Here is a 15,857-nt window from a genome sequence, read left to right as displayed (position 1 = left end):
AATGTGAAAAACGTATGCGAAACCGGAAGTTTAACGGAAAGAAAACACATTGTATTCGAATTTCGAAGTGTAGTGTCACCACAGAAGATTCTCTTAATGAAACTTGCGCAAGCTTTTTACATTTTTCTGCCATATGAAAGGGGATGATTTCAAAAATCCATGTAAACAACGTTTATATTTATGTTTATTTACATTTAGTTATTTAATAATTCGTCGTGCAATCTCCTTATCTCTAACATTTACGGCCGAAGTCAGAGCTTGTACATTGATGGTGAGTCACTTTCCTAGTTGCTGACATGTAGGGATGTAGATTGGCTAGGCGAGGACCGTGTAGAATGTTTTCTTGTTTGAGATCAAAAACGAAATATCTTTCTGAAAATTAACACAATCGCAATAAACATGTATTTGAATTCTCAGGTGTTTGAGAAACAATGTGAAGACTACTTGGCGAAACTACAAGGAATTGCAGCATTGAGCCAGCAAATTACCTGCCGCACTAATGCTCCAGACGAAGTAGATGCTGTCCATTCCCGGTGGGCTGCTGTTCATGATGTCGCAGTACAATGGGGCACAAAGCTTGAGAAACTAGTTGGAACTTGGGAGGAGTTTGAGAATGAAGCTAAAAAAGTAGATACTTGGATAGAGGAAGGTCAGAAGGCAGTCCTTGAGGTACCCTTGGATATCAGCACTCCAGACACGGACAAATTGGAGAAGGAGCTGGTGAAATTGAAGGTGAGAACTCTACTCAATTAATTTTATAAAAAAACTATAACTCTCAACATCCAATAATTTTTTTTCGTCTCAGCAGTATTTTAAGTACAACATAACAGAAGCATTGAATTAAAAAATCGGAACTACTATGCAGACAGAGTTTAGTATTTATAAGGAAAACAGGATGTTGTTCGAAATAATTGCTAAATAACGTTTTTCTTACCAAAGTGAGTTTACTGACTTTTTTATATGGAGTTTCAGTTCTCATTTCACTTTGTACTGAATGACATTGAAACTCATATTGACTTCTTATTAAGAATGACTTTGGAGTGTATTTATTTTCATACTGTACATATATTCTGTAACACTGAACTCAAGTTAACATTTCATGAAGTCCATTAACACCTCACTTATTTCTTTAGTTATAATAAAAATTGTGTTTACATAATTTGAGACTATAATTCGACAAGTTACTAAAAAATGTGCTCAAAACCAACTTGTATTAGTCATGTGAATGAAACAGTCCGATACCAGGAGTGTATGGCTCAAAATCTAATTGGCTGTTGTCTTATTGCAATGCATACCTTATATAAACTAAAAGGCAATGGTTACCTATTGTTACGATAATGGATACATTATGCGACTACATAATTAAGACTGAAAATTATTACTGATTTAAGATGGCGCTAATTTCGTCGGATCCCGGTCACTTAGTCACTCATAACGAGTGCACCTCTGCACATGTGTGTGGACATGGTCCCACTGTCATATATCTATGACGCAGTGCATGAAGGTAGGCCACTAGAGGGAACCCAAGAGGTGGAACTTAAATCGAGAGAGCTGAAAACCAGGGTTCAAATCCCAGTGCCGGAGAGAATTTTTCTGCATTCCACTCATCTTTCATTAAAGCTTGCATGTATAAAAAAACTGAATTGTGGCCTATTTATATATTTTCAGGCTTTCAACAAGGAGATATCGGAAAAACAGACACAACTCATCACATTAACGCAAGTTTCAGACAACATTGCACAGGGTCTAGCAATGGAAGGAGCTACAGCAATTAAAGGACGAGTCAATGAGATGAAAGCCAAGGTCACGAAGTTGGCTGAGGACGTAAGACAGAGGCTGAATGCCATATCTGACACCATACTGACAAGGTTAGTAAAAAACATCACGAGAATTTATTTTAGCTTCCTTATTCAAAATCTGGAGTATTAATAATAATAATAATAATAATAATAATAATAATAATAGATAATGATGACGATGATGATGATGATAATAATAATAATAATAATAATAATAATAATAATAATAATAATAATAATAATAATAATGAGCTTGTGCAATCATTCTTCTAATCATCCATTGATATTTCTGATTGCATTGGTAGTCTTCTGAGGCTTTTTGAAGGGTAATGCTCAATGCTCTCTCCACGTCATCTATTTTTATTACCTGCCAAAATGGCCAGTCTCTCGAACCTCTTCCTGGTTGCAATTGATCCGTATTATCGAAAACGATTGATTATTCCAGTTATCATCGAATTGTTAAGGATTATAAAAAAGTTAACCCCATTACAGCCCATGGAGACCCACAGGTTGCTGGCAGGTAAGACTTCCAGCTGTACAGACCATTGGCATTAATGGCAGTACAGATGTCAGGTTTTCGACAAAAATCGTCTGCAGCATGTGCATAGGAATTGATGGCGAAATAAATGCTTAACAATGAAAATCCGTTGTTCCTGGGTGAACGACAATTTATTTCGGAATATAAAGTTTACATTGCTTTCACGTGTTAAATACAGTTTATTTTCTCGATTAACAAAGCTATACTACAGACGTTATAAATGAGCATCACACAACAAATCGAGATTCTAATTATTGCTGTCAGCAGTCTTATAGTGTGATCTTATGACAGGTGATGTAATTACCGGTAAATTAACTTTCATACAATGTACATGAACTGTTATTTTGATGTGCAGGTTTTCGATTTCTCTGCATTTTAGTTTGTATTATTAGTCCTATTTTTCAGTGGATTTGTGTTGTGAAATCACTATTTTCTTACAGGCAAGAACTACAAGGAAAAATGGGAGACTTCGAAAACTGGATGGACCAGCTTGGCACGGGAGTTGTTCAAGTGGATGAAGTTACTTTAGATCAAGTAGATTCAGCTCTTCAAACTGTCCATGCCTTACTACAGGAACACTCTGAAAAGCAGTCTCTGTTCAATAGTATCTACGAAGAAGTGAAACAAATACTGAGCCGCAGCAGTCCAGACGAAGCATCATCTCTCAATGAAACATATTCTGAACTTGTAGGCAAATATCAGGTAATATGGCAGATAAGTCACATTCTTACAATGAAATTAGAAGAAATGAGTTCTTTGCTTTGTGTAGAGAAGTGAACATGATTTATGTTGATTCACTGATTGAATGTTTTGTGTTATATAAGGTACTGGGTGGTATTAAGGCCCAGCATGTTATAAGGCGTACTACCTAGTTTTGCCATTAGTTATACACTTTTGCAAAAAAGAGCAACAGCTCTTAAGACCTAATTCTTTCTGTAAGAAACTAGGTAGTGGGCCTTATAACATGCTGGACCTTAATACTACCCGGTCTCTTAATTACATTATAAGATTATTTGCCATTCACCACCTACCACAGGTGGGTGTGAGTATGCTGAAAAACATAAAATAAACAAAAATGTAAACCACGTTGAAATGAATTATTATATTCTGTTGTTCGTATGATATATGATATGATATGATTGCCATGACATGAAGTTGGAGGTTTAGGTCTATTTTAAACCTGATTTCACCCAAAATATTTATCCTAGAACCGTCACTGTTCGTTAAATGAAACATAAGTTAAAAGAGAACATTAGTGAGATTTCTAACTTCTACAATTTTCAACCTATCTCAATTACAGCATTGTTATCCAACATATGTACGAATAGTAAGTAAAGTGCTGTGCCAGATATGAAGAAAATAGATGATTTGATTTCCAAGTGATTCAATATTTTGAATTCTTATTAGTTGCATATTCAAAGTGCCCCAAAAATTATAAAATTTCACTCTGGTCATTCAAACGTTTTTAGTACATGATTAAACCTTATTTTTTATATATGAATGCAGCTTTCAGTTCTTGGATGTAGCAGTTGATTTCAAAATGTTTAAATTCATCATATTTATTTTTTTATTTCATTTTTTAAAAGTTTATTTATATTAATGGCTTTTAACATAGGCCTACCTACAATTTAGTTACCACAAAATGGCAATTATATTTTGGCAACCATCTTATTAGCTATATCCATGCAAAATTTCAGATCAGTCAAATAAAAAATGTTTATTCTGGAGCAATTTAAAGTTAAAAAAATGTTGTTCTAAGAAAACTTCAATTTTCTACTGTCAAGGAAATTTAAAAGATTTAAGAATTGTGATTTAAAAATGCCCGCAGAACCTTTGGCGTTTCATAACAAACTTCGCATAGTATTTTAATGCAAAAAACAAAATTTTGATTTCCTTCTCCCCACCTCAGATTTTGGCCGAAAACTCGTAGTGTTCCTCCTTAACAGACATATATAGTCGCACTCATTTTCCTTTCTACCTATTTAAGTCTTTTATATATTTTCTTTCATTTTCTGTCTCACAGTATCTCTATATAGGGAAGTGATTCAGTTTCATTAGTGTAGTGTATTTCTACGTATAGGCCTACTGAAAAACTTCCGTAATTGAAATAATTACAACTCACATTATAAGTTCAATGTTATAAATATAATTTCACTTCATTATGTTACTTACTATACGACAAAAGAATTAGAAACCCCAGGAAATAAGTGAATGCAACTGCTTGATTCCGCTTTTAGGTGCATCCATTTCCTTCCCTGGCCCTGTCCTCGTCCCGAACCATCTCCTTCTCTGTGAGCCTGACCATCTGCTTCACTCACAAATTGAGATACTACCTAGTGGGATTCTGTAGTTGCCGATATGCTAAATCTTTCACTTTTCGTGTCACTTACGAATCCGTGGTGTGTGTGCACATATATATAATATGAGTAAAGTACATGATAATTAATGATAAAACAATTAATTTTATTTTAAGAATTGCTCAGAATAACCTTGAATATTTGAAGTTATGAAATATGGCAATACCTATTTCTTTGGTATCCTTGTCTTTTCCCTTTGCGAGAGCTTTAGACCTCTTTAATGAGCTGAGACAGGGTGGGGTGTGAGTGGTGTGGGGTAGGTTTGCGAAGGACAGGGAGCGACACTACTGCTAAGCTGTTTGAGTCAGAGTTTTAAGTCCGTTTGTCGTATAGTACCACCAATTCTAAAGTGAAACTTTAGTTTATGTTTTTAGTGCGGCTTTTCATACTAAAAGTGACAGCATCTTCATTTCAAACCAGGAAATTAGTGAGAGATGTATGTGTCTTATGTTATGGCAAATTGGTTTTTTACAGTTTTCTTTAAAAAAGTAATACAGTAGGCCAAGTTTTAATTATCATAAATTTGTTTCAGGATCTTGAGGATACATTGCAAGAAAAGAAGAGTGCTCTTCAGAAATGGTCAGAACTTTTGAGTTGGTACACCGATGCTAATGATCAATTGAATCACATAAAATATCAGTTAGAGAGTCAGAAGCCAAAACCTGAAGACGTGGAGCGCTTTGCAGAAGAACTGGAAGTGGTAAAACTGAAGATAGCATCCTGGACAGAAGTTGCACCTATTATAGACGGCGAGAGCCAGCAGAGTGGAACTTATGTTAGGGACACTGCTGGCAAACGAGTTACTGCTGTTTCTCTGGTACACGAACTGGATACCAAAGCTGGAAGTCTGCAAGCACAACTGTCGAACAAGCGGGAGGTGCTGGAAGAGGTTGGAGCTCGATGGTCACAATTTCAACAGGTTCAACAAAATCTGTCTGAGGGACTGCTTGGAGTACAGAGCACGATACAGGAGATCATCATGGAAGTAGATGACTGTGACAAGTTGGAACAAGCTGTCAAGGACATTGCTGGTCTTCTGGAAGAGCATAAGTTGAAGCAAGGAACAAAAGACGAATTGCACAGACAAGGGAAGATTCTTATGGAGCAGGATCAAAGCAATGTTGCTACTATTCAGAATATTTTGGCTTCTATCGATGCCAACTGGGAGAAAATAAATGAGATGCTGAAAGAGCAAAAAGCTAAGTATATGGAAATGAATACAGCGTGGAAACATTTCTGTGAAGCTAAAAATAAATTGTATTCTGGAATTAGTGAAGCTGAGAAATTATGCCAGTCAGTACAGGAGGTTCCCAATGACCTAACCCAAGCAACTATAACCCATGACAAAACCAAGAAAGCTCTCGAAGTTCTGAGAAAAGCGAAACTTTCACTTGATACAATGGACAGCAAAGGACAGATACTTTTGAAGCAGGCAGAACCTTTGTCTGGATTTAATAGTGCTGTGATAGGAGACGAGCTTTCTGAAGCTCACAATGCATGGCAGCAAGCTTATGACGCCTTGAGTAAGAAAGTGCAGGCGCTGGAAGCACAACTTATCATCTGGAAACAGATTGATGAATCAAAGAATGAAGTTTTGCGCTGGCTTGGAGACACAAGTGACGCATTGGCAAATGCCACTCAGAACTTATCTGATGTTGAAAGTGGACAGTCTAGATTGAATAGATATAAAGATGAATTGCCAGCAAATTATAACTTGAAGACCAGTATAATATCTAAAACTGCACAGTTAGTTAAATTAAATGATGGAAAACAAATACCTACTTTAGAATCTCTTAACAAGTTACTGGAAGACGAATTTGCTCATGTGAAAGGTATAGCAGATAAACTAGAAGATATTGCCAGTACTGTTGGGGAACAAGAGAAGAACGTCCGTGATGACATGAAGAGAGCAAGTGACACGATATCTAGGATCAGAGAAGCAGTTATAAAATGTGATGATCTGACAGGTGAAAATGCTAAAATCCTAGAGAGACTCCAAAATTGTCAATCATTAAAGCATGAACTTCAAGATTTCGGTTCCAATTTAGAACAATTAGATGCAAAAATTGAAGAAATGAAATCAAATTATGGTGATTCAGGATTGACAAAAGAGCTGAGTGGCCTGCAGAAACGATATGATGGTGTACTGTCCCATGCAAACAAAATTGAATCAACACTGCTGACATTCTTAAAGAAATACCATATGGAGAAGTTTGGTGCTCTGCAGAGAGGAGTAACTACCCACAAAGAGAAAGTGGCATGGTGTTTACCAGAAGCAGGAAGTGACAGGTATAATTTGGAAGTAAAAATTTCATCCCTCCAGGATGTTGAAGTTGGTTTGACAGACTGTGAGGCCAAGAAAGCAGATCTTGACATGTCACTGGAGTTACTCCAAAATGTGGAAGCTCCAGAAAAGATGAAGGAACTTAAAGCTGAGCGAGATCATGTAATAGCTGAACTGAATACTCTTAAGGACAGCTATTCAAACACAAAGCAACTGTTGGAACACAACATCTCTCTGTGGCAACAGTACGAGCTTATGTCTGAAAATGTTGCATCCTGGTTGAGGGAAACTGAAGGCAAAGTTCGTGCAGAAAGCGTGATCCAACTAAATTTGTCTACAATTACTGATAAGATTAAGGAAATGGAATCATTCCAGAAACAGGTGAAGGACTACGAGTGTGAGATTAAAGATATTTCCTCGCTGGGAGACGAAATTATGAAAGAAAATCCCGAATCTCGAGTAGGTCAGTATGTTGGTCATCTTGTTACAAGATACCAAGCTGTCGTCAAGTTTGCAGCGACGTACATGGACCGTCTCCAGGCACTTAACAAGACCAAGGACATGTACAAGACTTCTGTGACTGATGTTGAAAATTGGTTAGCTAATGCTGACGCTAAACTTAAATCATTTGATGATCTCCTATCTGGAGGAGCTAAGCCGATGCATGTATATCAAAGCAAAATTGAAGAACTTAAAGCATTTGCTGAGGAGAGAGAAAATGGCCAGGCTTTATTAAATAAAGCTGTAGAAACAGGAGAAGCATTGTTCTCAGGTATAACGCCAGAAAATCGTGAGACAATACGTGCTGAATTGAGGAAACTTAGGGATGTTTCAGAAGCTTTAATTGATAAATCAAATGCATTACATAAGAAAGTTGAAGGATTTATGATGCAGAGGTCATCATTTGAAGACAGTTATGGTCAAGTAAGCAGATGGGTAGCAGAGGCTGAGGCTAAAATCGGGAACAAAATGGAACTTAAATCAACTCTACAGGAAAAGAAGGTTGCAATGCATGGCTACAGAACTCTTGCCCAGGATGTAAATACACATAAAAATATAATAAAACAATTGCAAGAGAAACTTGAAACATTGTCAGATTCAGAAGCCACTACAAAATTCAATAATATTCTCGCGTCTTACGAGAAATTGTCAAAGAATGTTGACGAAAGGATAGGAATAGCTGAAAAACATGTTTCCGATCATGAGTCATATCTCCAAGCTCTGGAAAAGTCCCGTGACTGGCTCAGCACATTGTCTGCAGAGGCTGCCATCGTCACTGATGAAACCTCACTCGAAAAAGAAGGTTCTGATGCAAAACTTGCTATTATCGAGAACTTATTACATCACAAAGAAGAAGGAGATCAGCTTATTGAAACCTGTCACAGACAGCTTCAAACTGTGCTGGAGCAGACCAACATTTCTGGACATCCAAGTTTACTGAAGGAATTTGAGGATCAGAAGAAAGCTTGGGAAGCATTCTTGGCGCGTTGTACTGACACACAGACGAAATTATATCAACTTTGTAGTAGATGGACTAAATTTGAAGAAATTGTGGACACTCTCACGAGTTGGATCAAACAGAAGGAATCACAGGTAAAGGACCAGAGTCTTAGAAGTACCCAGGAAGCCAAACAGTCCCATCTTGACAAACTGCGGTCTATTGAAGAAGAAATCTTTGCTAAAGGTGAAGAATTCAGCAAGGCTTCTGAACAGAGCCAATCTATCGAGGGAGAGTCAGAACTCTCAGTGAAGGTGTCTCGTCTGATCACTCGCTATCAAGCACTCAAAAACCTTACCAGGGTAAGAAACATAACTTACATTTATTTAGTACGGGTAGTTTATTAAAAAGAGTTTATCTAGAAAGGATATAAATTTTAAATGAAGACTGCTTATTAAAATAAAAATAATTAAATACATTTGTAATGAAATGGTTTGAGATTTAAAAGTTACCGTAAACTGGGGTTACTTTGAACACAGATGAAACTTTGACCATTTTTTTTTTTTCTTCAGAAAATCATATTCAGGTTTCTACATGCTGCACTTGTTATAGATGGAGGTAAATTTGGTATGAGAATGATTTTATGATAATTTACCTCCATCTATAACAAGTGCAGCATGTAGAAACCTAAATATGATTTTCTGAAAAAATGGTCAAAGTTTCCTCTGTGTTCAAAGTAACCCCAGTTTACGGTACTAATATCCATGAAATTGAATAAATATTTTATCATAGTTATACACGTGTTTACATTTATTTACATGATTAGCAGTTTTATTGGCAGCAAATTATTTTACAATTTATTTTGTTTTTCTCCCAATTAGGAAGCTGTAACGAGATACGAGCAGTTTGTAAAGGAGCATAAGAGTTTCAATGATGAACACAATGCATTTTTGGAATGGTTATCTCAAGTTGAAGATGAACTCAAGGAACTCAGTCAGATTGTTGGAGATTTGGCTGTTTTACAGGTATGTAAATATTTAACCACAATAACAAAATACATATTATAGAATTGCAAAGGAACTAAAAATCCAATAAAATTTGTATTTCATGATATCTGATATACCATTTTAAGTAAATTACTATAATAAGGCAGTGAACTTTATTTGGAGAAGGAAATTGTACAGAGAAACCATTTTGTTATTGGGAAAGGTTGATTTGAGATTTTCATAAATTCTCATTCCCCTAACAAAAAAAGGTGGTTTGGAATAACATGTAGCCTATTTTCTGTTTATCCATTCACTCATGTATGAGTGAACAGCACATTTTCTTGAATCACTGAATGCGAATAAGTTTGAACTATGACGAAATATGCAATAGAAATATACTTTTACTTTTTTTGCCCTTCTTCGATTGTTTTCATGACATGCAGATTAGTTCATAATAATATTTTTGTACTATGTTCCAGGTTAAAAATGAATTATGTTTTTTTCTGAAACCAAAAACATTTTTGAGATAAAAGTTGAAAGCATTAAATAAATGATAGAAATTATGTGGTTAGAGTCGATAGTGTTGCGATAGCCCTCCCACTGGCCTGATTGAAAGGCCCCAAATTTTCGACATTTCCCAATTAAATCCTTTCTTTTTCTAATTGTTCACTATTTCTTATAGTGTAAAACTAATATAATCTGTACCATATGAGACAGTACAAGAAAGAAGCGGATTTGTGTCTACTTTTAACACTTTAAATCCAGTGGTATTACTAGTATGCTAGGCATTTAAATCGCCAAGAATCCGGCAGTAATATTAGTACTGACTCTTGCTCGCATGTTAAAGTTTGCGATTTTTTCATCAAGAAAAGCAACTGTAATAACGATGTGAATGAATTCTTAATCATTTGACACTCCATTTCATCCAATATTCATAGTAAAAAATAAATTACTTTATGTCAGAACATCGTCTTATGATGCCACCTCACAGAAATGTTTCTTAGTGAGTGCTGACACAGGGTGTGCTGGATATTTAAAGAGTTAATTATTCCAGTTACCCTGGAAGATGAATGTGGAAGGGAGCGAATGGTTATAATTTACGTTGAAGTGCTTATTTCTTAAAATATTCACACATTTGGGAAAATAGCTAATAAAATTCTACGCGGATGTGTTGTGATAAGAAATACAGCTTGAAATATGAGCCTGCATGAAATCTCGTGTGAAAGCCAGAGATAACTATGTTTTTAATGGAAGTGCATTTATTGTCTATTTTGAATTATTGTATATAACAATAATGTAACTTCTTTGTGATTTTTATTTCAACTCTAAGTCTACTCCAAATACATTATTACATTAGCAAATTTCTTTTTACAGGAGCGTCAGAAGAAGATCCGTGAATTGGCAGATGTAAGATCAAGAGAAAGTGCTAGATTTGATGCACTAATAGACAATGGAGAGAAACTTTACACCCATACATCTCCAGATGGAAGAGAAATTATTAGGCAGCAACTCAGGTATCCACCCACTTTCTGAATTGACTTAAGACATCTGTCAAATATGTATGCTTAACTAACCATGGAGATTATCGTATTTGATACAGCAATTCCATTTTTTCTTAATTCACATAACTTCATTCAGATGAATTGAATCTTTATGTAAATATGCAGTATATATGAAGAGACGATAAACTTCTGTCTCTTATTTATACCAGTGAATGATGTGATGGAACGTAATGTGTATGATATAATTCATTCAGGTTATATTCTTATGATTACAGTTTTTTTTTTTTTTAATTTCCGAATTTTACATTGCAAAAAATTGCTGATCTTATAGAAATTTAAACTACCGTAATGTATTCCTTTCCCAGAATTCATAAATCTCATAAAGTTCATAAGACTGCTAGATCGAAGTGTAAAGGAAATGTACCGGTAGTGTTATCCCTTAACCCCTAAAAATAGATTCTGATAAAAGTAGCTACCATTTTACCTCCTTTAAGTTCCTAAGTCTGACTATTCACTTGCCTTCCATCCATCCATTCGTCAACTACTAGTACTCTTCTGACATCTCTCCATATCGATGGCTGAGAACCAGACTGTTCTAAGTCCAACTTTTTATAAGAAAGAAATCTGTGTTTCATTGTGTTCCAGTTCTTGTCTGCATATATGAATCGAACAAAATTGTAAATATTCCTCTCCATAAGGTTGCTATGAAGCTATTCCAAATTGTTTCATGAAGCTTTGAATGTCAGGAGCTTAAAATAGCTGTAATGAAAAAAAAAAAAAAAAAAAAAATAGTAAAATGGACTTGGAACAGTCTGGTTCTGGGCCATCGATATATCATTATTCACGAATGAGTAGTTTTCTCTAGAAACTCGAAATGTTTATTATAAGATTGATATCTCATTTTGATGCTCTTCAGAACAAATGGCTGTGAAGTGTATTGCACATAATTTTACATTTTAAACTTGAACTGATAAAACTGTCGTTTGGCCGGGTATCGAACCCGGAACTTTTGGTTAAACGTACCAACGCTCTACCAACTGAGCTACCCGGGAACTCTACCCAACACCGATCCAATTTTTCCCTCTATATCCACAGACCTCAAAGTGGGCTGACAACCGTCAAGCAACCAACATTGAGTGCACACTAACTCTTTGTGACTTAAATTGTGGTTTTCTGTTAACGAACAGTGACGTGTATTATGCAAATCAAGCTTTCAAGTATAACTCCCTGTAAAGTTCATCATCATCGTCAATAGCTATCAGGGTTTAGGCCATTTGACCTGTTCCGTCTTAGGTGAAAAGCTGGTCTCTCCTCCCTGTAAAGTTGATTTGAATAATTTCGAAGGAAAAATTGTTCCGGTGCCAGGTATCGAACCCGGGACCTTTGGTTAAAAGTGCCAACGCTCTATCAACTGAGCTACCCGGGAACTCTACCCATATTTGCAAAAGTAACAAATGTCTCATGCCATGGCATTATATGCACTCATTGGGACTCGGAATACATGATGGCTCTAGTCCTTATGGGGAAAGAATTTTCTCATGAAATTTCGGCTAGTATATGGGACCAGTGCCCACCCTGCATCGTGATAAATTTGGGGAGCTACGATAGATAGTAGAATCTGGTTTTGAAAAGCAGGTTTAACGGCTGGAGGGATTATCGTAGTAACTACACGATACCCTCATACTGGTTGAATGATCGTTCACCTCTGGTGAGGCATATGGACATGAGGCCAGCAACTGGCTGCTCTGCATTAGCCCTTCATGGCCGTTCACGCCATGGATTTTATTGTGCAATAAATATTCATTACGACTGCAGGAAATTCCCAATGCAGGCGTATAGACTCAGTGTGCCGACTGATCAAACCGGAAAGTAATGCTTGAAGTGCTCTTCAGTATGCAGGGTCTCGTAAATTTCGAGTTTATTGCTACAAATTGGATTTTTTTCGTCGAACTGCATCACGAAGTCGTCATAGAATTACAACATACGTCTCCTTACTGACAGTTCGACCCTCAGAAATAAACTCGAAATTTACGAGACCCTGGATACCGAAGAGCACTTCAAGTGTTACTTTCCTCTTTGATTGGTTGGCACACTGAGTCTATACGCCTGGAGGGTAGGCCACATACCACACGGACAAGGAAGAGCCTATAGAGCATGGCGTTGCCATCCGAAGTTCCGGTAGTTTCTGACACTACTAGTATGAACGAACATACTTGCTCAATGATCAGCGTTGTTTTTCCTATTGTTGAAATTCAATAGCTTTCCGTTTTCTTTTATTGGTTCCTAACCAAAATTTGCTTGGGAATTACATTTTTAATTATGGACATTCCTACAAAAAACACTTTAACATTACCACTACACCGATAATGGTTATTTACCAACAGAAATTAAATAAGCTGCAAAGAACATAAGCACTAGGCTCTTGGTTTGACACTCAATACAACGAGAACTGACAATGTTGTTGACTTTGACTGCTGAATTCATTATTAATTACTATTTAAATAGGCCTATTACAATTGGAATAAACTGTACATGGTAGCCAAGTTTTACAAGTTGAAAACATTAAACTCTGCAATCAACTTATGACTCTAAACTTAAAACAAAGTGATTTTTTATGCGTTTTCTAACATAATAATTCATTACGTAATTATTTATTTCCTCAATTCTGATTTTCAATTGGCAGAGTTGTTACTTAATAATTATTTTGCATAATTCATTTAAAAAAGGTTTGTTCCTAATTTTAAGGCCCCCAAAATCATTGGGCCCTGAGCAGAGGCACCATAGGCTCCTGCCTAAATCAGGCCCTGCCTGCAGTTGCTACTATAGCCATTCAGAAGTTTACATTTAGTCAAACTTCCATATTAAACGGTGCTGAATGTATTTAATTAAATTTGAGATAAATAATTAAAACCTTACTTACATAGAGCACTTAAGTATTTACAGTATTTAGAACAGATACTGTATTAATAATATTGTTATTGTAATTAAAACGCTGGTGATTTGTTTGCAGAACTCTTCGTACTTTGTGGGATAATTTCTCAGATGACCTACAGGCTTCAACACACAAACTAGAGCAATGCTTAATGCAATTTGCTGAGTTTACTTTGTCTCAAGAGCAGCTGACAAAGTGGCTCAAAGATGTTGAGCGTGCAATGACACAGCATACAGAGCTCAAATCTTCTCTGCAGGAGAAACGAGCACAGCTCCAGGTATGTGGTAACTAAGTTACCTAGGTACTGTTTTACAAATGCTAATATAAATTTTGCGCTATAAGGTTACAAAAAAATAAAAACAGTAGAATAAGAAAAGACTGTTAAGAAAGGAAGATTTTTCATCTCCATTTCAAAAGAAACTTCGTATGTTTTTATAGATTCTTCGAGATCAGTTCCATATAACCGAATATTGTAGGAAAATAATACCGGTAATAATATTAAGTGCACCAGTGGCGTAGCCAGACAAATTATTTTGGGGGGACAGATATGCAGGGTTTAGAAAGTACCCGACCCATCTCCTGACAATGCCGCTGCCGTCAACTCTCTCGAAAGTCATTCTCGGAAGTCTTATTTAATAACATGCAAATTATGATAAACAATCATGCAAGGCATATCTATACAAATGCTTCATAAGGTGAACTGGAGCTGTCGAGATTTCCTAGCAACGAATCTGTCGGTCGCTTATGATGGGTCTTTCAGCAAATCCCAATTTTTCTCCCTCTTAATGGAATTGCTAGATTACAAAGCCTTGTGCTTGATATGATTGTCGAATTTTTCTTCGTTTCAGAGCTTGCCTTAATGAAGGACGAACATTTACTAATATCCATTTTTGGAGACTGAGGTGCTTCCGATAATGAATTTGCAAGAGCAAGAATATCGTCTAAACATACCAAATAAAATAAGGTGTCAAATTTTTGTAGTTGATGTAACAATCCAGTAGCCTCCACAGCTTCCTTCTTTTTATAGCTGCCAGACAATTTTTTAGGCCCAACCCAACAAAGTTAAATTGGCTCTTGAAGAAATGAACGTATTTTTTACTTCTTACCTTAATGCTATCGACTGTAACTATTGCTCTGGATCCATGGTTTAGTTTTAATGTTGAGTATTTTCCATAAAAAACTAAAAAATTCGCATATTTTTTGGATCCGCTGGCTATGCCACTGACGTGCATTGGATTTGATTACACTGGTTTTATCGACATTAAGTGCTGACATATTTACAGTAAACCGTTCATTCATTAGTTTTAGCACTGGTATTAAAAGCATTTATAAAGTGTTCATAGTACTTGAGATAATCACACTTGTATCATCTGTAAATAAGATTACCTGGGATAAATAATTATTTATGGTTGAGGCTAAATCATTAATATAAATTAGAAACAACTTTAAATAGTTTAAATCGAGTTATGGTGTTTAAAAAATTCCAAGAAAACAAAATACATGCCCAATTACAATTGAAAGATGGGAAGGGAACAGTAAGTCATATAACTGAATACTCGCTGTTTGGTGCTGAAAATAATTAAAGATGAAAATCGTGAGTCAGAAATTAAAGAAATAATTAATAAAAGACGAGAAATTATTTCAAAATGATGTGGTGCTTTGTAAGACCATGCCATAACTTCTAAAAGAAGGGCTCACATCTATCATGGAATAGTCAAAAGCACAATTACATATGCAGCAGAAACATAGTTGTATAAAAAAAAAACAAGAATTGCAGCAAAATTAAATTAAACGAAAATGTATTTTTGGTGACGTTCAGTGAAGATTTCTATGAAGGACAAAATTATAAATACAACCATTAAACTAAAATTAATGTGAGTAGGTGTCTATTGGATGACATTATCACAAAACAATTAAAATTATATGGACATATTCAGAGAATCTAAGAGGTCAGTATATCAGAAGAAGTTTTGATCTGGTATCCAGCAAGAAGAAGGGAACAAAGTAGGCTTAAACTCACT

General features: G+C 35.8%; 1 protein-coding gene across 7 annotated transcripts in view; it reads left to right on the top strand.

Annotated features, from left to right (window-relative positions):
- Msp300 (Muscle-specific protein 300 kDa) overlaps nt 1–15,857 on the top strand; it is a 1,097,375-nt gene that overhangs the window by 703,031 nt on the left and 378,487 nt on the right. For all 7 annotated transcript variants that reach the window (XM_069830616.1, XM_069830615.1, XM_069830612.1 and 4 more), the window contains 7 exons: nt 418–732; nt 1,669–1,868; nt 2,778–3,039; nt 5,227–8,778; nt 9,298–9,441; nt 10,777–10,916; nt 13,915–14,113. In XM_069830616.1, coding sequence (XP_069686717.1) covers nt 418–732; nt 1,669–1,868; nt 2,778–3,039; nt 5,227–8,778; nt 9,298–9,441; nt 10,777–10,916; nt 13,915–14,113 — 4,812 coding nt within the window. The remainder of the gene's footprint in view (nt 1–417; nt 733–1,668; nt 1,869–2,777; nt 3,040–5,226; nt 8,779–9,297; nt 9,442–10,776; nt 10,917–13,914; nt 14,114–15,857) is intronic.

This window comes from Periplaneta americana, chromosome 7, assembly GCF_040183065.1.
Source record: "Periplaneta americana isolate PAMFEO1 chromosome 7, P.americana_PAMFEO1_priV1, whole genome shotgun sequence".
Lineage (NCBI taxonomy): Eukaryota > Metazoa > Arthropoda > Insecta > Blattodea > Blattidae > Periplaneta > Periplaneta americana.
The sequence above is the reverse complement of the archived record's forward strand: the minus strand, read 5'-3'. Positions and strand labels throughout refer to the sequence as shown.